The 23,194-nt window shown below is 41.2% G+C and overlaps 2 protein-coding genes across 2 annotated transcripts in view; both read right to left on the bottom strand.

The window, feature by feature from the left end:
- Positions 1-10,377, bottom strand: part of LOC138353222 (glutamine-rich protein 2-like) — a 38,414-nt gene extending 28,037 nt beyond the window's left edge. Inside the window, exon 1 of the mRNA XM_069306106.1 lies at positions 10,291-10,377. Coding sequence (XP_069162207.1) covers positions 10,291-10,377 — 87 coding nt within the window. The remainder of the gene's footprint in view (positions 1-10,290) is intronic.
- The window catches only part of LOC123770809 (mucin-3A), a 149,542-nt gene continuing 136,487 nt past the window's right edge, over positions 10,140-23,194 (bottom strand). Inside the window, exons 2-4 of the mRNA XM_045762972.2 lie at positions 20,965-21,119; positions 19,524-19,718; positions 10,140-15,399 (exon numbers count right to left, since the gene is read on the bottom strand). Coding sequence (XP_045618928.1) covers positions 13,693-15,399; positions 19,524-19,718; positions 20,965-21,119 — 2,057 coding nt within the window. The 3' untranslated portion in view covers positions 10,140-13,692. The remainder of the gene's footprint in view (positions 15,400-19,523; positions 19,719-20,964; positions 21,120-23,194) is intronic.

The following is a 23,194-nucleotide window of genomic DNA, read 5'->3' as shown; positions in this document are numbered from 1 at the left end:
TTATGCCCATTTCACCTGCTGAAGTCCGTAGATGATGTAGTAGTTGGGTATATACCCTTAGGAGCCAGAGTTATTTGGCTTTATCTTACATGTTGTTGACATGCAATAACAGTATACAGATTGGCAACACCCTGGTCTTACTTCCTCATCCTTAATCACTTCTCCTACCCTATGCCTTCGAGGCAATATCAATTACTCACCGCTGTACATCTGGAGATGCTGGGATGCTGTCCTCGCATCCCAGTATCCAGGGATGCTGTCGGGTGTAACTGGCATTATCATACACCTTCCTGACATGAGAGGAAAAACATAGTGTCGTTTGCACCTAAACCAGTTTATTTATATTCTGGAATTAAACGTGTGAACAAGCAACGCTTCTCCTTTCATTGGAACGAAGTGTTTGGTATTATTCTATGATATCTTGCATGTTAAAATGCATATTTTTGTCAAGTATGTTTGCTATAAACCCAATTTTTAACCTGAGGACAGAAAGGAAGGAAATATTGCAGCCACAAAAAAAAGTTTTTGGAACTGGTCTCCAATATTTTTAAAATATAGTTTCCGAGTGTTGTGACAACTGTGGCTCCATCATCCATGTCAGGTCATGAGAACTGACATGGATGAGGGAGCCACAGGTGGGTTTCAAATCCATCTCAGCTCCTCAGAACTGAAACACTGGTGGGTTCCCATGCACCTCAGCTCCTAAGAACTGAGACACTGGTAGATTTCCCATCCACCTCAGCACCTCAGAACTGAGACACTGGTAGATTTCCCATCCACCTCAGCACCTCAGAACTGAGACACTGGTAGATTTCCAATACACCTCAGCTCTTCAAAGCTGAAGGTGCATCTTGCTAACAATCCCAATCCCACAGTGCAACTCCTGACGAATTATTGAGCTCATTATTCAGCACCACTCGACAAGTGGCATTATCTTACAGCTAATTGACATTTAGAGCGATAAGAAGATAGGCGACACCAGTGTACCTTAGTAAGTGGTTGCACCGAGGCTGGGCAACCACTTTTTAGCAACCTTCACTGCCTAGAAATTCTCCAAAATATATTAATTCATATTTGGTGACCGATGAGAATCGCGTTGTCTTGTGACACACTAACGAAAAACCAACGTAACCTTTTGATAACGATAGATGCTTAGTTTTTATAATTTTTTTCGTTCAGGATCGACAAGTTTTTAGCTGTTTGTATTTGGATGCTTCTGGTTACTTAATGAAGTGAGGATAATATCTATTTGTTATTGTTCCAGTAATACTATGGCTACGATTTTTACAATTCAGCTGATTAGCAGATAATACAAGTAATAATATGAATAATGGGACTAGGAGCTTTTTTAATCATTATCTCTTCTCCGTTTTCTGCTCGACATGGGCCGGGAAGATATTTCCTTGCAGGTAAAAGTGAATAATATTGTGAAAAAATATATTAAAAACAAAAGTACACAGTCACCTGTTATCAGAGCCTCTTCTAACTACAACTACTACTAATACTACTTTTACTACTACTATTATTTCTATTACTACTTTTACTGCTTGAACCAACTTTCTGCCCCTTAACTATATGTTTAACACATCTCTAACCATCTGTCCATGGAGGACACAAGAAAATGTATATATGCTGGTTAGCATTGTAAATGTGTGGCCACGTCTGTGGTAGAAAATAATAATAAAAATAACTGCTTGAACCAGTATTGTCAACAGTAGACGCTGTAGTAATTGTAGACGAAGCACAAATGTATAGACACAAAAGTTTATCTGTTTATCCGTTGAAAAGACCGAATATGTCTCGTTTAAAAGACTGAATATGTTCCGTTGAAAAGACCGAATATGTCTCGTTTAAAAGACTGAATATGTCTCGTTTAAAAGACTGAATATGTTCCGTTGAAAAGACCGAATATGTCTCGTTTAAAAGACTGAATATGTTCCGTTGAAAAGACCGAATATGTCTCGTTTAAAAGACCGAATATGTCTCGTTTAAAAGACCGAATATGTCTCGTTTAAAAGACTGAATATGTTCCGTTGAAAAGACCGAATATGTCTCGTTTAAAAGACTGAATATGTTCCGTTGAAAAGACCGAATATGTCTCGTTTAAAAGACTGAATTAAAAGATCTTGCTGTGGAATCTGGCCTTCTGATTGGCCTCCCAAAAGCATACAAAGGTCACAGAAGCATTATAAATTTTCTGACGTTCTGGGGAACAGTCTAAACACGATATAGAGGTCTGGCAAAGAAGTAATAAACAATTCAATAAATTATGAATATGGGAAGAGGCTGAATGATAAATAAAAGGAAGAATAGACTTGATGAAACCATGTTAGAGGGAGGCAGAATAAATAATAAACTAATATTCCACGAAAATGATTTATAAATCCCTTGAATCCAAGTAGTTTATAAAAACATTAATAAAATCGAGATTCAAATAGTGATGATATTAATAAAATATTATTGTTATGTCAAGGTAAATGTTCATAGAGTCTGGAGGAGTGAAGGGATGTTTCTGGGGCTGCTAAAGTGAATGGAAGACCACTTGAAATTTGTAGGTGGCCTTCAGGATGAGCTGGTGTGTACGTATTTAGTATTTGAGCCTGCAGAATCGAGCTATTAAACCCCGCCTTTCTAAACAATTTAATTTTCCTCTATCATGTCTATTACATATATTTATCTCTAACACACGCACACACACACACACATACACACATTCCCCCCCCTCCCCCCCGTAGCAGCTGTCTAACTCCAAGGTACCTATTTACTGCTAGGTAACAGGGGCATCAGGGGTGAATCACTTTTTGCCCATTTGTCTCCGCCTCCACCGGGGATCGAACCCAGAACCTCAGAACTACGAATCCGAAGCGCTGTAAGGCGTTCCCGAGACCAGAAGCGTTCTCAAAGTATCTCCCGGAACTAAAGAAAGCGTGTGCTCATTAGCGTTCAGTAAACGAGGCCAATAATGAGATGTGAAGCAGTCAGCATCACCTTGATAAGGAACTCCTTGACGTGTTCTGGGTACTAATAGATCCAGATTATAGGACAAGGAGAGTGATAATGACATGGGTGACTTTGATGCAGAATCGCCAAGAATAATACTTAGAATTGATGTATTTTTTTTTTATTTCACATTGGCACCCTCGATACGCCAGAAAACTATCTAATTAGCTATGGAGTTTGAAGGGTGTCAACTATCTGGTGTGTATAACGAACTTGGAACATTATTACAGTCAATAAAATAACCTTTGAATATATTTGCACTAGAGGAACCTTGGAATATATCAACACTAGAGAGAGCAACAGTGGTTCACAGGCCCCAGATAGAGAACCACCCGGCCGGAGTTACGAACTGTTGTTCGAGCCCAAAGGAATTGCTTATGGTTGTAGGTTGCGAGTGGTGGGTGACCCGGTGATCCGGTCATATTGGTTTTTTGACTGGTTGTTTCTGCATCAGATTTTGCTTCATGGCAAGATTAGTTATTGATTTTTTGTTTTTTTGCAATATGATTTTCTGAAGTTTGGCCGACTTAGGAAGGTGGAAACCTAATAATAAAAATAACAATTAAAACTTCAAAAGACTAGACACTGACCCAAGCAAGGCAGCTTCTCTTGAGCCTTCATCAAACACTCTCGCTTAAATGTCTAACCTGCGCTTGAAACACTCCAACAACTTCATGCCTATATGTAACCAGGTAATCTGGTATATAAATCAACAAATCATGTTTCCAAACCAGTATTTACCCGGGTCATTTCTCGATTCCAAACTGGTCCAATATGTAAAGCTATGCGCTCTGTGTTGATACTTTTGTCTGCTTATTAATATCCTCCTTGAGAAAATCAGTAGGAGCTATGAGTAGGATTCGACCCTGTGATCTGGTATTTGATGGCTTGGTGTTCTGTATTAGTTGATTTCATGTTCAGTAGCACATTGACTCAAGTAATCGGCTTAGAACCAAATATTACAGTGCTCGATATCCTCGCAAGACGAGACGGTTTTATACATTTCCTTACACTTGATATCTTTCTTCACCTTGCAGGAAATGGGCACCAGGGAGTTAATTAATTCTTGTGGGTTGCAGCCTGTAGAAAGTTACAAATTGGCCAAGAGTGACCAGGTTAAGCCACATTAACGTCCTCTCTTGCGTACACTGTCATGTCACTTAATGAGTTGTACACAAAGGGCCAGGAAGCTTACCAGGTTCACTGTTTACCATCGGAAATTATCATATCTGTCGATAAAATCTGAATTTCTAGATAATTCAGTGAGAGACGATTTGAGGCTATGTGAGGACCTACAAGGTCTGTTGTGAAGGCTAGTTAATATGTGGGCCGCCAGGGGGTGATGAGAAAGGTTTTACTACCTAGTATGTGACCTTGCCTGAGGGGCCCCCAAGGTCATCTTGACCACCTCGTACGTATAATGTAATTTTAATGGAATAGAGAGAGACAGAGACAAACACTTAAGCACAGACAAGCACAGAGACACAGTCCGACAGAAGAATATTAACCCATAAACCAAAAACGTTTATACAGGGCATAAATATACATATACAAATATACATCGTATTCAGTCCTACAACAAACTGGCTAAATTTCTCATGCATTCGTAAATTTTGAAAACATATTTTGTCTGAGAGGAAACGATGAACCTTTTACTGGGCGAGGAAGAGCTCAGTCAACACCTAGAGTGAGCAGAACCAGGCTATACAATAGTGTCTGCTGGCCTCAAATGTTTTGTTATCCTTGGGGAGTGACATTGATGAATGTCCTTTCTTAAATGTTACGTTGGAAGTTTATAGTCGCCTCCTGTTCCTCCTTCTCCACCTCCTCCTCCTCCTGATGCTGCAGACGCACCTGTAATTGCTCGTTCCAGCCACACGCTACCACCCGTCAACTGTAACTAGCGGTCATGCTGCTTGTAGGGTCGGCTATCAGTCCAACATTGTGCAAGTGTTATATAGTCATATTGGCTTAGTGTTTTCTCTCTCTACCTCTCCTCCCCCCTAACAGTGCCTCAGTACCTCCCTCTTCATAGTGCCTCAGAGATACGAGAGTAGGAAGCCCCGCTCCTATACCAGCTAAGTCCACTACGGGGCTCACCATAGCCTGTGCTACTTGGAACGTTTTGTTCCCAGTAGCTGAATCTAAAACGACAACAACGACAATAGGAGGGAAATGAGGAGCACCTCTCAGCAAGTAGGATGGAGGATGTAGTGCTCCTTAAAGACAGTGCTCGTATGGAAATCACTGACGTAATGGCTCCTGGGGGCACCATCTTCTCATGCTCGTACCTTCAAGGTCACTGCCAGAAGGTCGCGTCCAACACTTTCAGTCACCTTCATGGTTGTGTAATGTTATTTACACATTTTGTTTAGCATATCGTGGTCCAGTGGGTCATGACGCGTAGCTGGGGGTACCCAGGTCGATGGATCGAATCCCCCCCACATTGTTGCAATGGATTATCTCTTTGATATATCGCGTAATTTCATTGAAAGTGTGATTTCTGTGTATATTTGAGGGGAACTTATGGTGGAGGAGCCCTGCACCCACACCAACACTTCATTTGGGATCAGCTCAAGAGCCTCAAGCCTCCTTGTATTGATGTGTATCGTTAGTTACGAACGACTGATTGATGTGATGAGAGCCCATCAGAATAGTACTAACGTTACAGATATTACATGGACTAAATTAGGATGAGCGCTTTCGTAGGGTCTGCCGGGGCAGTGTGGATCTCATTCCAGATTATGATGGTATGAAAAATATCTGAAATTGACGAAAACGATCCTCTCAAGGCGCCTTGTCATATGATTCGGTAACCTCGCTCGCTCTCTCATAGAAAACGGCGGGGCTCGCTTCATTCGCTGGGCATCCTTAAACATTTGGTGGAATATTTGCATGATGAAGAGCAGCTGAAGGACCAGGAAGTTATACTAGACTGGCAGAGGCTACACAGGAGCTCCTGTGCATACATAACCACCCGTGTTGTATATGTATAATCCTCCCATTATATGTACAGTGCACTTGCCTGAAAGCATTTAAATGCTGTTCACATTTGCTACGATATACAGGGTCCTTTGAATGTAAAAAAAATTGATTTAATACACAAATATACATAATACGAGATGAGGTATTGATATCCATTTGTGCAATGTGCATGTCCACCTGGCATTCTCCTGAGCTGACATGTTACACCCAATATCTTAGTGTTACCTGTTACGGTAACTCCTCCTTCTTAGGGAGGAGTTACTCCCTAAGTCTTACGAGTAAGACTTAGGGAGTAACTAAGTTACTCCCTAAGAAGGAGTCTTACGGCTCCTTCTTAGACCCGCGACCAACCGACCAATCATCTGCCACCTACCAATCACCTCGCTAACTGTGATTTGTCACCCGGGGAACCACCCGGGTCCTTGGAACTAATCAGTACCAAAATAGCTCCAACGTCAGGGGCCAGAGGACAAAGAATGAGGCGAAACAGAGAACAAAGAATGGTCCAGGACGGACCGAAACGTCGTCGTCGTCGTCCCTTTACTTTCTAGTGTGTGGGTTGGTCAACATATTTCAGCCACGTTATTGTGACTCCTCGTCTGTAAAGAATGAGGGTTTAAGGGTCAAGACAAGGTCACCCCAATACCACAAATATGTAATTACAGTGACACAAGTTGGTGTAGTTGTAATAATTTTCCCAGGGATTGGCACGAATGTGGGTAGAGGGATGGGGGGCGGGGAGGGGGAGAGGGGCAGGATGGGTACTTACCCATAAGTACTTCCCTATTAGTGACTACGGGGGAAGCGAGGTAAGTCAGGTGTTTATGTACGGTCATCCCTGTTAATATAGGTAGATTATTTATGTACTCGCCTAGCTGTGCCTGCAGATGCTGAGCTTCAGTTCTTGGGCAACGTCATTCGTTAGAATACACGTGATGTCCAGGACCCCCAGTGGACACATACTGCAAGAATGGCTTTTTGTTCGACGTTGATTGTTTGATTCGACGATTAATTCATCTTTGAATCAACGAAGATTGTTTGACTCGACGTTTAATTCATCGTTGAATCAACGTTTATTGTTTGATTCGACGTTTAATTCATCTTTGAATCAACGTTGATTTGGCATTGAATTGGCGTTGCTCTTGGATATTTTGCCTACTCCAGTGAGACAGAACTGTGTGATTTCCTGTAGTCGGGGACAACAAGCCCTTTAGGCTACTTAAAGTGTTCCTATGCCACCTGATGACCCTCTATTTACCTTACTCCAAGGTACCTATTTACCCCTATGTGAACAATCGCATTAGGTGAAAGAAAACGTGTCCAACGGTCTTTGTCCCTGCACGGGAATGGAACCTGGGTCCCCCTCAGTTGAGTCCGAGGACGTTATATAATGATTGTACGACGAGACTCGGCACGTACCAGTTGTGTCACAAGCCAGTCTTAACAACCCTCAGTGTAGCGTCACAAGCCAGTCTTAACAACCCTCAGTGTAGCGTCACAAGCCAGTCTTAACAACCCCAGTGTAGCGTCACAAGCCAGTCTTAACAACCCCAGTGTAGCGTCACAAGCCAGTCTTAACTACCCCCAGTGTAGCGTCACAAGCCAGTCTTAACTACCCCCAGTGTAGCGTCACAAGCCAGTCTTAACTACCCCAGTGTAGCGTCACAAGCCAGTCTTAACTACCCCAGTGTAGCGTCACAAGCCAGTCTTAACTACCCCAGTGTAGCGTCACAAGCCAGTCTTAACTACCCCAGTGTAGCGTCACAAGCCAGTCTTAACTACCCCCAGTTCTGAGCCTCTGTAACACGACGTCAAAAAACTCAGCACCAGTCAGGTGCTCCAGGTGACATCTGATCGACCATCGGTGCTCTCCTATGCTGAAGGAACGAGTTCTGAATGTCAAAACGCTCGCTAATGAACTCATAATTAGCAGATATGAAAAGAACGCACCTTATGTGCCCACTGCACAACCGGACCCAGGAAGAGAGAGGTGCATTGATGTGAGTTTTTTATGGTTAAACCTGTTTAAATTGCCAATTTTATTCACATTGATTTAGTATAATAAATTTTACTGTTGCATTTGACCGTAATTTTTGTTTTGGCTGCCAGATCGGACGTAATTTTGGGAGCCGGGTCGGACGTGGTTTAAGAGTCCTCGACGGCCAGATCTCCAAACTTAGCAGACTTGTTATAATGATGTCACTATCGTAGTCACTGCGATTGATGATGACTTACCTTCATCACAATTCATATATATGAATGATTGATGTTGATGGCATTCCTATCCCATGCCTGTATATACATATGATTAATGCAGGCATTCCTACTCATTCATATGTATAATTGAGGCATTGCTTCCAATTTATTACCATACATATATATGAATGATGCAAGCATTCCTACTTCTCATTCATTTCAAATCTCACTGTGGGAGCAATGATTCATAATATAAGCATCGTCCTCTCCAGGGCAAATATAACCAAATGACGTTGATACAACATGAAGTAACATTAAAAAAACGTTGATTTGACGTTCAAAGTTGATCCGGTATTGACTAGACGTTGATACGGCGATTGATTATACATTACTCAATCATTGCTTTGTCCACTGGGTTACATGAGTTGATTGCTTCAGCATGCAAGCTAGCGTTACAGCTGCAAGGTCGCTATATAATCACTGAGTAATTCTTAAAGCGCATAAATTCGCCTTTCTTTTCTTAAGTCGTTCCACGCAGGAAATGCCTACTCTGGTGTCTCGTGTCCCCGTCATTCCTTTTCATCCTCTAAAGTGTTTGTTTATGCAATGAAGAGTGACGGGAAGAACTGCCTGCGTCAACACTTGCGTACTCATCCTGTTTGTCTCTCTACCCAGTTAACACGCAAGGTACAGAAAGCATTTTGTTCGTTTGTACAAAAAACGTTTTTTTTCACATTTCTTCAACTTTGCAACAACGGATTACGGTTAACAAAATCAAAATTTGTGGTTATATTTTGGGTTGTGTGATGACAGAGGCTTTTATTCTGTCTATTATATCAATTTATCAATTTTTTCCTTTTAATAATCGAAAGTTCTCCTTGTTTATAATATTTTTATTAGTGTTATCGTTGATAAATATCAACTATTATCTGTTATTTTAGGCTTCCTTTGTTTTTTTTTACTTTTCCCATGTGCTTTGCTTTGTCTCTGTCTCTGGTACAGTTCCACTACTGCTCTCTACTCGCTCTCTAATTCTTTGTCTCTGTCTCTGGTACAATTCCACTACTGCTCTCTACTCGCTCTCTAATTCTTTGTCTCTGTCTCTGGTACAGTTCCACTACTGCTCTCTACTCGCTCTCTAATTCTTTGTCTCTGTCTCTGGTACAGTTCCACTACTGCTCTCTACTCGCTCTCTAATTCTTTGTCTCTGTCTCTGGTACAATTCCACTACTGCTCTCTACTCGCTCTCTAATTCTTTGTCTCTGTCTCTGGTACAGTTCCACTACTGCTCTCTACTCGCTCTCTAATTCTTTGTCTCTGTCTCTGGTACAGTTCCACTACTGCTCTCTACTCGCTCTCTAATTCTTTGTCTCTGTCTCTGGTACAGTTCCACTACTGCTCTCTACTCGCTCTCTAATTCTGATTTGTTATGATCTACCAGTTTTTAACACATCTCTGTGTTCTACGCCACAACACAACATTTATTATCTACCCCTTTTTAACACCATATATGTTATCTACTCCATTTTCAACACCATAGCTGTTATCTACGCCTTTTTCAACACCATAGCTGTTATCTACTACATTTTCAACACCATAGCTGTTATCTACCTTCTACAGTTTTTATTTCTAAGGGTTTATTTCTATAACTGTCTTAAGTCCAGTTTTTCGAAGCATTGCACTTACTATTTTGATCAATAATGTATTGTTTTTCAATTTTTAGATCCCCCCCCCTCCTCAAAGTTATTTATCTAACTCTTATTTAGCTAGTTCGTTATTATTAAGCTGATATCAACACATATCTTTTGAATCTTTTGTTTATGATAATTGATTTTATTATTATTATTATGACATAATTGATTTTAGGACGTAATTCTCACATTCACATCTGGTTTTTCATTAATTTCATATAAGAATACTTTTGTCTAAAAGGGGATTCTGACAGCCATTGAAACTGGTTTTCATTAGAAAAAAGAGTTTATTCATGATCTTAAAATAGTCGTATATACATTAATTCTATAACATGTGATTAGTTGAATAATGAAGAAGGACTGACAGACTTAAGACGGTTGACGAGCGTACAATAACTGCCAACTCAGTTCCACAAACCATAATGGTTCCGCCAGTGCCATGAACCACCATGGTTCCGCCAGTGCCATGAACCACCATGGTTCCGCCAGTGCCATGAACCACCATGGTTCCACCAGAGCCTTGAGTGTAAACTACCATTGACTTAAATCATAATCTTTACTTTGAAATCTGGTCTAAAAACATATCCCTGTAGAAAATAAAGATTGATGCATTTATTTTATATTCTGCCATAAACTTAGATGAAAACTATTAGTTGTTTAACCAATTATGACAAAGTTGATTCAAATGAAATTACAATAATAACAATTAAATATTGATAATGAAATTAATTATACAATAAAATAATTAAAAAATAATGACAGAAGAATAACAACAACAATGATAATAATTCTAATATAAAACATATATGAAATAATATATAAGCAAGTTCATAAACTGTTCAATAGCAAAACCCGTCCCTACTGGCGCTTCATTTAAGGGTCATTTTAACCCTTCACTAACGAGTGCGTGTAACATATTAATCTTTTGACCTCTCAACAAATTAATAATAACTCTAATAAATAACTGTATCGTGAAAATGCGACAATTAAAGACAAAAGATGCAACTTTTAACCCAATTGTGTATTATAGATTGCGACCGTCATAGTGAAACTGTGGCAGATATGAACCAACGTAGCCAACACACTTCAACCCGACGCACTCAAGGCTGACACAGACTGACGCACTCAGTCTCACACACTCTCGTCCTTACCGTCACGAATACTCCACCAAACTCACATTATTGCACTTGTAAAGGATAAAGCTCAAAGATTCACTGCTATTTTAATACTGTTTCGTATGGTTGAGTGCATTGCTAAAGTGAGTCGCTTGAGTGTGTCTGCGAGCTATAATTGTGATTGTAAATGCCTCTGCCTCATCAAACACTCGTCTCGCCAAACAATTTTGTCGAGTCAGACAAGTCAATACGTCAACACAAATCTGTATGTCATGCCTTAAGAAAAACTAATCCCAAACAGTCATTCCTAGAGAAATAGACTTGTGGCATAAACAATAATATTCTATTAATACAAACACTTCTATTTCATGAAACATTTCTGTTATCCTTAACAATCACTTGCGTTATCCTAAACACTTCAGTCGCTCCTTTATGACATCTCCAGCGATATTAATTTTTATTTCTTGTTGTAATATAGAAGAAAATCTAACATTATATAATGTATAATTCATTTCTTCTCTGTTGCTGGCTTCAAGTTATTCACGTCACTAAGATTGATTGATTATTATACGTCAATATACATTTATGAACATTAGAGATAATATTACACCCTCGTTAGTTCTGGGCATAATATAAATAATTACCAGAATAAAAATCTATATAAATTTCCATGTCATGATTTTATACCTAAGGGGAAATTTTTTTACCAGCAAATTATTTTTGTTCTGAAATTTGTTTAAACATTGATATATTTTTTAAAACTACTGAGACTAATGCATTATTAATTGGGATTTTTTGTTTACATGCTATTTACATTCTCAGTATTAAGGGTCCAGAGTGATGGGAAGTGTCTCGTAAACTCATCGGCTTCACTGGTAACTTTAAAAATCTTACACTGAAACTCATTTTCTTAAGAAAATTAACCTTTGGTTAGTGGACCCAACTTTGAGAAAGAGACAGTAAGAGAGTGAGAAAATTCGCAAACATTTTTATATATTTTGTACAGAATCACTCCACAGATGGTTTTGATCCTCATATATATATATATATTATATATATATATATATATATATATATATATATATATATATATCCACTGCCTTGTAACCATGAACTTAATTAAATGACTAATCATCCAGTTACAAAATCTGTACCCTCACTGTCCTTCCTGTACTCTACGTGGACTGTAGCACACATGAACAATCAGTCAATCCTCAGGTTCGTACCTACTTTTTTTTTATCAAGTTTTGGGTATCTTAAACAATGTTGCAATGGTAATCAATCTATCAATCCCAGGATTCTGTTAGCATGCGCCAGAATGAATTATCAGCAAATTGGTAAAGCCTGTGTGATTGGAAACTAGGTCAGGTACTCGGCAACAGAATTATGGCCACCCAATCCAGTGAGCACGCTTAATGATTCAATGATTATTAGCTGCTAATCAACAATTTCTTGAAATGACTACAAAAATGCCCCCTGGAGACAAAAATATCCAGTAAACATATTTTTACGCCACCACTCCAAAACAATATTATATATATACAAGTATATATATACAATCACTAAACACCATAGACTCTAGAGAATCAACAAGACTCGCACAATACTGGAAAAAGACGGAAATACAATAGCAATTGTTTAACAAATCTTACAGGTGAATCTGAGCTTAAACTTCAGCTAGAGGTTGGGATACACTACGCTCCCACTGTACCATTTCCATGTACCGTTCTACTGTACCGTCTCATGCAGGCGAAACATCCGAGATTGGCAGGTTATTGGTTCATTGTATTTCGTTCACCCGACTGTAAATTGTATGACGAGTTAGAGCTTTTCTGTAGTTTCAACTGGCCAATATTTTTCATTTTTTTTCATTATTACAATATTTATTCTGTGCAGAGAAAATATTAATGTTTTACAAAATCACCCCCCAAAAAAATAAGAATATTTTTATTATTTTCTTGCATTTTCAACAGCGACTCAAACACGACTTTTTTCAGTATACGAACTAGAAAATGTGCATTAACTTCACCTAACTGCGAACGACGATATGATACATACCATAAGCTTAATATCTTCCAACAGTTTTTCCCAGTTGGAAGCATCATATACAGTGGGACACTTGGGAGCACTTTGAAGACTTGCAAGGAATCTTAGAAAACACAGGTTGATGTATGTCTCTTTTGTGGGGGGGAGGGAGGGGGGAGTGGAGACATAGGGGTCGATAAATGGAATAAATATTCATTGCTTTATAAATGTTAATTTATTCTTCCTGCAATAAGTGTCTGAATACTTATGTTTTCCAGTTTACAAAAATTGTTCTTGCTATTTGATTCAGATATTTCTAACTTAATTATCAGAGAGAGTAAAAATCTCTGGGAGGACATGACCTGTTGACCCCCACAAGATCCCCTGAGCACTCCCATAAGTATCCTCGACGTCCTTGAGGCATTTGGATTATTTGAGCTGGGTGGGTCCCTCACGTAAACACTCACATATACACACACAACTTGAACACAAATATATATACAGTCCTGATACACACACAGGCATCTATATACAGCGGAGACAGGCACTCATAAATACCACCAGGCTTCTGAGGTGCTGCCAGCCCATGTGAGGCGGCAGACGCCCGCCCTGGCACTCCACACAGAGAGAGGGGCACAGTGCCTGCCAGGGAGGGAAGGGGAAAGGGGAAACACATTTGTTTAGGCTTTGGAAACGTCTAAACTGACTCCCGAGGTGACCACAACAGTGCGGTACACCGTTGTAGTCACAGTTGGCGGTGCGGGACAGAGGTCTGTCGCTCGAGGGGCGCGGGTGACGACCGACGGGGGACGCGGTAGGACCATAGTGGCGCTGCTCTCGACCTCTGAACTCTCTAGGCTCAGAGAAGAGGTCAGCTCCGGTAATATGCTGTTGCTGGTCTCTTCCAATACTTCTTCGCTGTAGTAATCGACCCACTTTTGCAAAGACTGAAGCATGTCTCGTACCTGCTTTGGATTTAAGGTTTTCAAGAGTTGGACAATCTTCTGCGGGTCTGCTGCTGGCGGAATTTCGGGAATCTTGGTTGTATCAGATGTTGCCGATATTGTAGCAGACCCGAAAGGTTTCGTGACTGATTGTTCGTTTACATCTCTCCTAGAAGACCCGAGAGACCTGTGTTTAATGGTCTGAACCCTCGTATGGAATTCGCCCGGGTCAGATGTTGCAGAGATCGTAGCAGACTCAAAAAGTTTTGTGAATGGTTGTTCGTTTGCATCTCTACGCCTCCTAGAAGACCCGAGAGACCTGAGGTAAATGGTCTGAACTCTCGTATGGAATTCTCCCGGTTCCGATCCACTGATGTACATTGTTAAGACAGTGCTTAGACCCGACGCAGGCGTGGGTTCAGGAGCTTCTGAAGCCTGCGGTGCGGCTTTGGGGCGGTCTTCTTGCCGAGAGCCGCCGATTGGCGGAATAGAGTTTGTTGTGACGCGGGGTCGAGGCATATTTCTGGAACGAAGAGGTGAAGATGAGCCTCGTTCTTCAAGATTTCCACGGCGGCGTGTTGATATTTCACGGTCTCGTCTTTGGCCAAAAGGACGGAAAGTCGGGGATTCCTCCTCAAAATACTGGGACTCGACGGCTGGCACGAACCGCGTACTGGGAGCTCGGCCAGTGGTTCCTTTGGTGGTTCGCCGTCGATCATCGGTCCTGGTGAGAGTGCGCCGACGAGTAGAAGCGGAAAACCTCTCACTTTCCCGCGGACTCGACTCAGTTGTGCTTATTCCGTTGTTTTCAACTCGGTCCTTCCTCTGGAATTTGCTGTAGCGTGTGTCTGTGGCCGCCCTGCCAGTGGAGGGTGAGCTGGAGGTCACGCTGGCGACGCGGTCACTTAGTGTGAACCCACGCAGCACATTGAACTTCGGAGCCTCGTCCACCGGTTCTTCATAATCAGCATAATCTTGACTGTCGCTGAATCTGGTGCCTCCGATATTTCGGTTCCTGGGTGGAGGTCCTCTGAATTCTCGTTGTTTATTGCCCCCGCTGCTGCTGCTGGTGCCCGCAGAGAAAGCCCCGAGGGGATCCTCTTCTCCTGTCTCATCATAATTTTGGAGCAGCGAGGAGAGCACGGACAGCATCTGACTATTTTCACCGTCAGCATTTTGTAAACTACTGGCTATGCTCGTCAGATCTAACTGCGATAGGTCCAGGTTGGCCAGATCTAGGCCTGTTGTATCTAGGTCGAGGGAAGCAGTGGAGACGGGCTCCTGGCCGACGGACGTCGCCCCGACGGTGACATCGAAGACAGTGTACTGGCCGTTGATCCCCCGCGTCTTGATTTCCGTCAGCGTGATGTGGACCGGCAGCGTCTGGACGATGGAGGGCTGGTGCACGGAGGACTCGGTGAAGTACTCCGTCGCCGTGATCACCTGCAACACACACACTCCGGTTACTACAATGTCAACATTATCATTTTAGAGGTAAAGGAGAGACGCAACTTCCAAACTTTGTACATAACTATTAATCACGTATGAACTTTTACTTTGCCTTTAATAATGTTCACAGGGTCAATGAAACGCATCTCTTAGGATATAGCCACAATAAAACTGCAAAATGATCTTTGGAGAGGTAAATTTTCAGCTTCTCTATATTTCTTATGTTAATCTTCACTAGGGAAGATTCGTGCTAGAATCGTTGGTTTGGTGTTGAGCTTAATGCCTCTCAACTTCATAATTACGTTAAAGAAATGACTGTTTAAAACAAGGGTTCTTTACTGGGGTACCCATACCCCCTTGGTGGGTATGGTACCCAATCCCTGAGCAATATAATAAGACCCTCTTTATTATAATTATCTGTCACCGTTGTCAATAGGGTTGAGGTGATTACATATTTTGATTGCACAAAAACAGCAAAAAATGTAACTAGCTGCAGCTAGCTTTGTGATTTGCTAAGCATGATAAAATCCGTATGATTTTCAGCTGTTCTGTTCCTAGTCAACCAAATACAAAGCAAAACCGAGCAATTGAAATACTTTAAAGTGTTACTGGTACCTAATTGGACTGGTGATGATGGTGATTTTAAGTCTGGCAAATTGGGTATGGGGACATACTGGGTAATCCATTGTGGGTCTCCAATCGTAAGAAAAACAGTTAAGAACCATTGTTTTAAAGCGTTCAGATAACCAAATGTTCAGGTTGCGTGGCAGGAACTATGGTAAGAGTTAAGAGCAGGCTTTTAAGCGCGCTGAAGTTTTAAAAGGTCGCCAGCTTCGTAGTTTGGAGAAAGAAGATTAAATTAAGACTGGCCAGAAGTGCCCCTCCATACTAGGTCAAGTCTAGTCAGCGGTGAGTGGATCACGAAGCCCAAGACAAGTCAGGGGAGGTCAGGACAGGTTAAAACTTAAGGATAGGTTGACAGCTAAATTTCAGGGTTTCCCCTCGTGCGATAGAGGAAAATATTACTTACAGTACTAGAATGTATATTAGATTCATGCATTCACTAGAGCCTAAAGAATAATTTGTATATATTAGACTTGAAGGCCACTGAAAACAAGATCAGTAAATGTACCGAGCAGACGTTAAAGCTCGCTGATTTTTTGTCAAAGCTTAGGAGGCACTTAAGAGAGCTCGCTCAAGAAGTAACTCATAATGTAACGCAATTTTTTTTTTGTCCCTGGGTAGTAAGTGCTAATGCCTAGTTGCTTATACAGCCAAAGTATAGAAAATGAATGTTATTTCCCTTAAACTTTGCTTCTGTGACCAGGAAAGTGATAGTTTGAAATTGATCTAATTCCAATGTGAAAACAGGCGCATTTCCGTTTTTTGTTTCACATAAATTCAGAAAAAAGCAACAGATGAATAAAAATTAATACGTATTTATATTAAAACTACAAAAATGACCACAACAGATTTATAAAATAGTTTTTCGAGATTTACTATTATGCTGTAAATCACTGTCATGACTCAAGCCACATATATAGCCCCCAATCATTTTCCCTTTATACTATCATTGGCAGCAATGCTCAAACTGCAGTGTGTCCGGGTGGAGATGTTCGCCTTTGCTCGCTCCTCTAGAGGCAAAGATAGCAGAGGAATCTTGTCAAAAGCCGCCTTGGTGATCCATCAGGAATTATACCACCATTCTGAAGTCTCTGTATTCTAAAGTTCAAGGCATCCACTATAGTTTTCCTTTTGGTATATTCTTCTTCTTCGAAGTGCACCCTATAGTATATACCTATACTATAATTTATATGTTACTTGAAAGTTCTAGAGAGTTCTAGACGTATCTCCAACTTTATTCAGCACTTAATCTATCTCGAATGTTTAGGATAATAGATAAATTTCAATAGCAAAGTTTGTTGAGAATAATAGACGTTTTATGTACTTTGGCGGCATAATTAATTAGGCAAATAACACGTGTTACCCAGAAAGAACAAAATGTGTTATACAGCGGAATTATCCAAAGAAGGCACCAAGCCTGGAATAGAAATTGACCACTGGCAAATGTTACTTATCACGCAAATACGTGGAGAAGGGTCGCGTCGGCTTGACTAGGCTGTAGCCATCGGTTCCAGGGCCCCCTAGGTCACATGCTCCAGGTCAGCCCACGTCACCGGCTGCAGGTCAGGTCAAGGTTCCAGCTCCAGGTCAACCCAGGCTATCAGCTTCCGGTCCAATCAGGTCACTTGCTGCAGATCCTTGTGGGTTAGCTATGTCCTATGCTACCTAGTGCCTTCTTTTGGTAATTACTTACTAGCTGTGTCCGGGGAGTAGACGACCCTCACATCAACTAGCCTATCTAGCTAGTGTCCTTAAGTGTGACCAGACTTATTTCTTCCTCTCGTCCATATATCAGTCTTTTTTTTTCATATCAAAATCCCCAGTGACTTAAGTGCATACCTTTCCACTATCTATCCCTCTACATCCTAAATCCCAACATTCAATCTAAACCTTTAAGGTCAATCAATCTATATCTATCTCCATCTCGTTTTCTTTCCCTTTACTCAGTCGTTACAGTGACGTCCATGCTCCCTGAAGGGTCGGGGTTCGATCCCCCTTTAGTTCAAATCATTGGGTTCAATTCCTTCACTACATCAAATATCAGCTCTAAGTCTGCTCAATATCCCAGCTCCTATATCCTCATAATATAGCTGATAGTCTCTCCTTATGTCCCAGTTCTTAGTCTGTCCTATATCCTTCCGAAGGATATATGATCATAATAGTGTTGAGCTGTGTCCTGGAAATTTTCTTTACCTTTCCTTTACCGCCTCTACTACACCTTACTTCCCTCAGGGTCAAACTCTTCCCACATTCAGGTCTTTCTTCATCGCGTAATTCAGGGTTCAATCACACCCATACTAAAGTTTCCTCAACACTTACAATATTATTTACACTTGTGTTCCCTACTGCACTCTCCCTCTCTTTCCACTACTTCACACTCCCTCTTTTTACTCCCACACTCTCTCTTCACTCCTGCACTCTCCCTCTCTCCCTTTTTTTTACCCTTCTCGCTGTTCCTTACAACAAATGTAATATGAGGTGAACGCTTGAACGCATCATTAGCTATGGTGCGTTGAAATTGAAAGCAGTTTTTATCTTGAGTCATTGAAAACAGTCTCTCTCTCTCTCTCTCTCTCTCTCTCTCTCTCTCTCTCTCTCTCTCTCTCTCTCTCTCTCTCTCTCTCTCTCTCTCTCTCTCGACATCAAACGACTCACTGCTCAACCAGGAATGTCTATTAACCTGTTCTGCGAACATCGTATTTGTTAAACAGTAATGGACGCGGCGGTGTCGGCTTGAGCCTTCAACTCGAGAATCAACAGGAGAGTTCGAGACACTTTAGATAGGTTGGCTGTGGCAGAGGAGTACTTAACTCCGGAAATTAGTAGAGACGCCTGTGATTATCTCTGTACTACCTCTGTACATGCTACCTCCATGAGGTGAGGTAGTACATGTGCTCACTCGTGTACCAGAGGAGACCACCACCGCGCCAACTGACCCAGATGTGCTGCTGGGGTGAAAGTTCACGACCCCGACACTCCCTCCTGAGTGTTATGGAAACCATAGTGGCAGCTGACGGCGCTGCGATGTTGTCTCTCTCTCTCCGTTACTAATGTTGCGCGCGTTAGTGTGCGTGGAAATGTCAGGCGTTTGCAACACAGTAGTGATTATTGTAAGCCAAAAACGGAATTTTGAAATTCCACGATGGAAGCTTTTTTTGACTATTGCTGTTTCCTTCAGTTAAGGATCGTCGTCAGTGAGATCTCTCGTAGCAGATGTCGTCTGCACCAGTTTAGGGTCGTCAACGACGTATGCTCCAGTAGCAGATGTCGTCTGCACCAGTTTAGGGTCGTCAACGGTGTATGCTCCAGTAGCAGATGTCGTCTGCACCAGTTTAGGGTCGTCAACGACGTATGCTCCAGTAGCAGATGTCGTTTGCACCACTTTAGGGTCGTCAACAGTGTATGCTTCTTGAACAGTTGTCGTCGTAACCGTTCATGGTCGTCACTGGGGGTTGTCGTTCAGGTCAGTGCATCACTCCAGCCGACGCGCTCACCTCCTCGTTGGACTCGGTGATGGTGGTAGTGATCTTGGAGCCGCGAAAGATGACGGGGATGACCTTAGACTCGACGGAGGTGATGGTGGTAACGTAGGAGGTGGTGGAGGTGGTGAAGAGGGTCGTTGCGGGCACGTCCACACTCAGGGTCGTCACTGTCTTCGACACCCGCGTCACTGTGGTCGTTGCTGGGCCCTGATGGTGAAGGAGTGGCATAAGAAACACTTACAAGTGACCATGCAACCTCACAATTCTCAGTGAGTTGTGAGGGAACCTCACAATTCTCAGTGAGTTGTGAGGGAACCTCACAATTCTCAGTGAGTTGTGAGGGAACCTCACAATTCTCAGTGAGGTGTGAGGGAACCTCACAATTCTCAGTGAGGTGTGAGGGAAACTCATAATTCTCAGTGAGGTGTGAGGGAACCTCACAATTCTCAGTGAGCTGTGAAGGAGCCTCACAATTCTCAGTGAGGTGTGAGGGAACCTCACAATTCTCAGTGAGGTGTGAGGGAACCTCACAATTCTCAGTGAGGTGTGAGGGAACCTCACAATTCTCAGTGAGGTGTGAGGGAACCTCACAATTCTCTGAGGTGTGAGGGAACCTCACAATTCTCAGTGAGGTGTGAGGGAACCTCACAGCTCACAATGAGATGTGAGGTTCCATAATAACACCTGGGAATATAGCTGAACCCCCACATCACTTAAGTTACTAAATGAGAGAAAAATCAAAATACATTCCCATTTTATTTGTGCATTTGAGAATTTAAGTATTTTCTATATATATAAATTTAGGAATGTATATATAGCACAAAATAAATATAAACCCAAACTTTCAATTTCGATTTTAAAACAATATTCTTTAGTTTTTATTATTAATAAAACAATTCTAATGATCTTTTTATCATCAGATTATATCTGTAATAGACATAACATTCGTGTAAACAAACGAATGCACACTAATTTAGTAAACAGTTTTAAAATTCAATATATGAATCATGAGGGAATAGTAACTGAATTAAGCTACCAATAGGTCAAAAGGCAGGGCTCAGGAGCCGACGCTCGACTCTGTAAGCACATTTGGTAAGTGCACACACACACGTACACAAATACCTAAATCCTGAAGTATTTAGAATATAAACAATATTCAACCAGAGATCTAAAAGCTGTTTAACTCTAAGTGGGAATATCATGACTGGCCCATAAGAAAGCATTCTTTTAGGCTAAGGGTACTATAGTATGTTGAAGAGGTACACAAAAGTATATTCTTTTGCTGTAAGGATACTTACTGTACCTAGAGGATGAGACTCACTCCGTTCACAGCTTCAAATCACAAGAAATTAATTTTTTCACCAGCTGACCGGTTATTTAAGAGGCGGAGCCCGTGAACTCCATCTCCCTCCCCCGCTGAAATACACGTTAAAACAATTGGAGTTATATTGACCTGTGAGCCGAGCAGGGCAGCCAGTTGTGGGTGTGCTCCTGCCTGACCTCCTGGGATGCCGCCAGAGAGGTACTGGTACACCAGCAAATTAGTGAGGAAGTCTTGGTTGCTACAGGAACCTCCGGCTCCTCCAGCTGCGCCGCCGCCGCCGCCTCCTGCATAAAGAGAAACACAATGTATAAGTTACTTTTAAACGTGCTAATACAATGGCAATTTTAATCGACTAAAAATATGTTATTTGCATTATTAACTTTGGAAAGCAATTTCTGAAAGAGTAATTTTAATATTCGATTGATACAAGTAGCAAAAAAAAACTCCTGAACAACTTTGCATATCCTATTGCAAATTATTATGCACCATATAATAACACAATTTGAACTGCAATCGTTCACAAAATTCACTTAAGACTACTAATATCATGTGTAACACAAAAAGATCACTTTCACCAGGGGTTTGAACATCAGTTATATACTTAAAAGTAACACTGAAAACTTATGACTGGTCAGAAAATGCATTATTCACCCAAACTCAAGTGGTTAATTCAGAATCATTTATTCTAACAAAGTGTGATAATTTTCTGACTGGTAACCATACCTAGGTTATCCCATTAGATTTTTAAATCTTTCTCCATTCGAACTGATGGTACATACCCCATTGCCACCGATAGGGGGTCAGGCCATTACCTAGGAACAGTAAAAAACTCTGAAACAATAATCATAGTAAGCTAAGCACTGTAATAAAATATACTTTCACGATGATGCTTATAATCAGACAAGAGTCGGTAAAAAATCCCTGTACGTTTCAGCAATTAAATGTATCTGGAAGCAAGTGAGGCTGGTTCCTATGGCACAGCTTCCCTGTGTATTGTTCGGCGTTCCCTGCTTGCTTCTCTCATTGTCACACAGCATTACACAGCTTCATACAGAATCATACAGCATCACACATCACACGCAGCATAACTTAGCAAGCACAATTAACACACAATTCAGAAGATAACTAATCAATGAGCATAACCTAAAGCAACTAACGAGAAGTCCTGATTAAGCATCAGTTTAAAGCCTCGGGACCCCTAGTTGATTCAGTTGAATCCCAGGTTGCAATGCTTTTGACCATATAGTGGTGAAGCAGTCTAGAGCGTGTCCTTGGGAGTACCAAATGTGCGGGGGTTCGAATCCCCCTCATGGCTCCTACTGATTTTCTCATTGATAAATCACGTGTATGCAATTTCATTGTGCTAAACAATTAACCTTTTTTTGTTACAATGATATCTGACATTTGCGAAGCCTGTACATCTACATTTTTGTCATGAGTTCTTTTAGAAGTTTATGATCTGTTAGAAGGAAGAGGTTCAGACGATGTTGAAAAGATGGTAGATGATTGGATAATATTTACCACCATCAGGTAACATTTACCACCATCAGGTAATATTTACCTGACAATCTTCAGGCTTTACCGGAAGAACTTATATGAAGATCGTCTAAACATTAGTAAAAAATAATGTTTAGTCGAGTAATGTTTACTTTTCCAACTGGCAGAATGATTCCGAGAAAACTCTCTATGGAGTGTTTATCCACGTTAAACATTTTTCCTTAGCACCGGCGTGAGAATAAACATCTTACGCCTCACTGCAGACAGGTCAAGGACACAGGTTGCCTCGCCAGGCTGCGTATGTCTGGCGTACAGCAGATCTCATGGATAACATGCTAATACGCAAGCGTCAGCAGGTTTAACGCATCTCATTAATACATGTTATATGTACGTATCTTAGAACTATGTAACGGAGAAGAGACTGAGGGAAGGTGAATGGTGAGAGAGGAGAAAGGGGGTCGAAGTGTGATTGGGAAAGATGAGGAGGAGAAAGGAGGATAGAGAGATAGTAGAGAGCGAAGGACAGGAGACAAGGAGGGGGGATAGAGATGGGAAAATATGGAGAATAGTGGAGAAACATGAGAGGGTGAGGGGAAGATGAGAGAGAGACTCGGGAGCAACCGGGTGTTCCTCTAGTGTATATATATATATATATATATATATATATATATATATATATATATATATATATATATATATATATATATATATATATATATATATATATATATATATATATATATATATATATATATATAATATATACTGTACACTAGTGGGGAGGGAGCACCCGGCGTTGCCCGGGTCTGTCTGCCATCTATCCATTTATCGATCCATCTACTCGTCTAACTATATATTTTAT

Source organism: Procambarus clarkii, chromosome 56 (assembly GCF_040958095.1).
Source record: "Procambarus clarkii isolate CNS0578487 chromosome 56, FALCON_Pclarkii_2.0, whole genome shotgun sequence".
NCBI classification, from domain to species: domain Eukaryota; kingdom Metazoa; phylum Arthropoda; class Malacostraca; order Decapoda; family Cambaridae; genus Procambarus; species Procambarus clarkii.
This window is presented reverse-complemented; position numbering and strand designations above follow the sequence as displayed.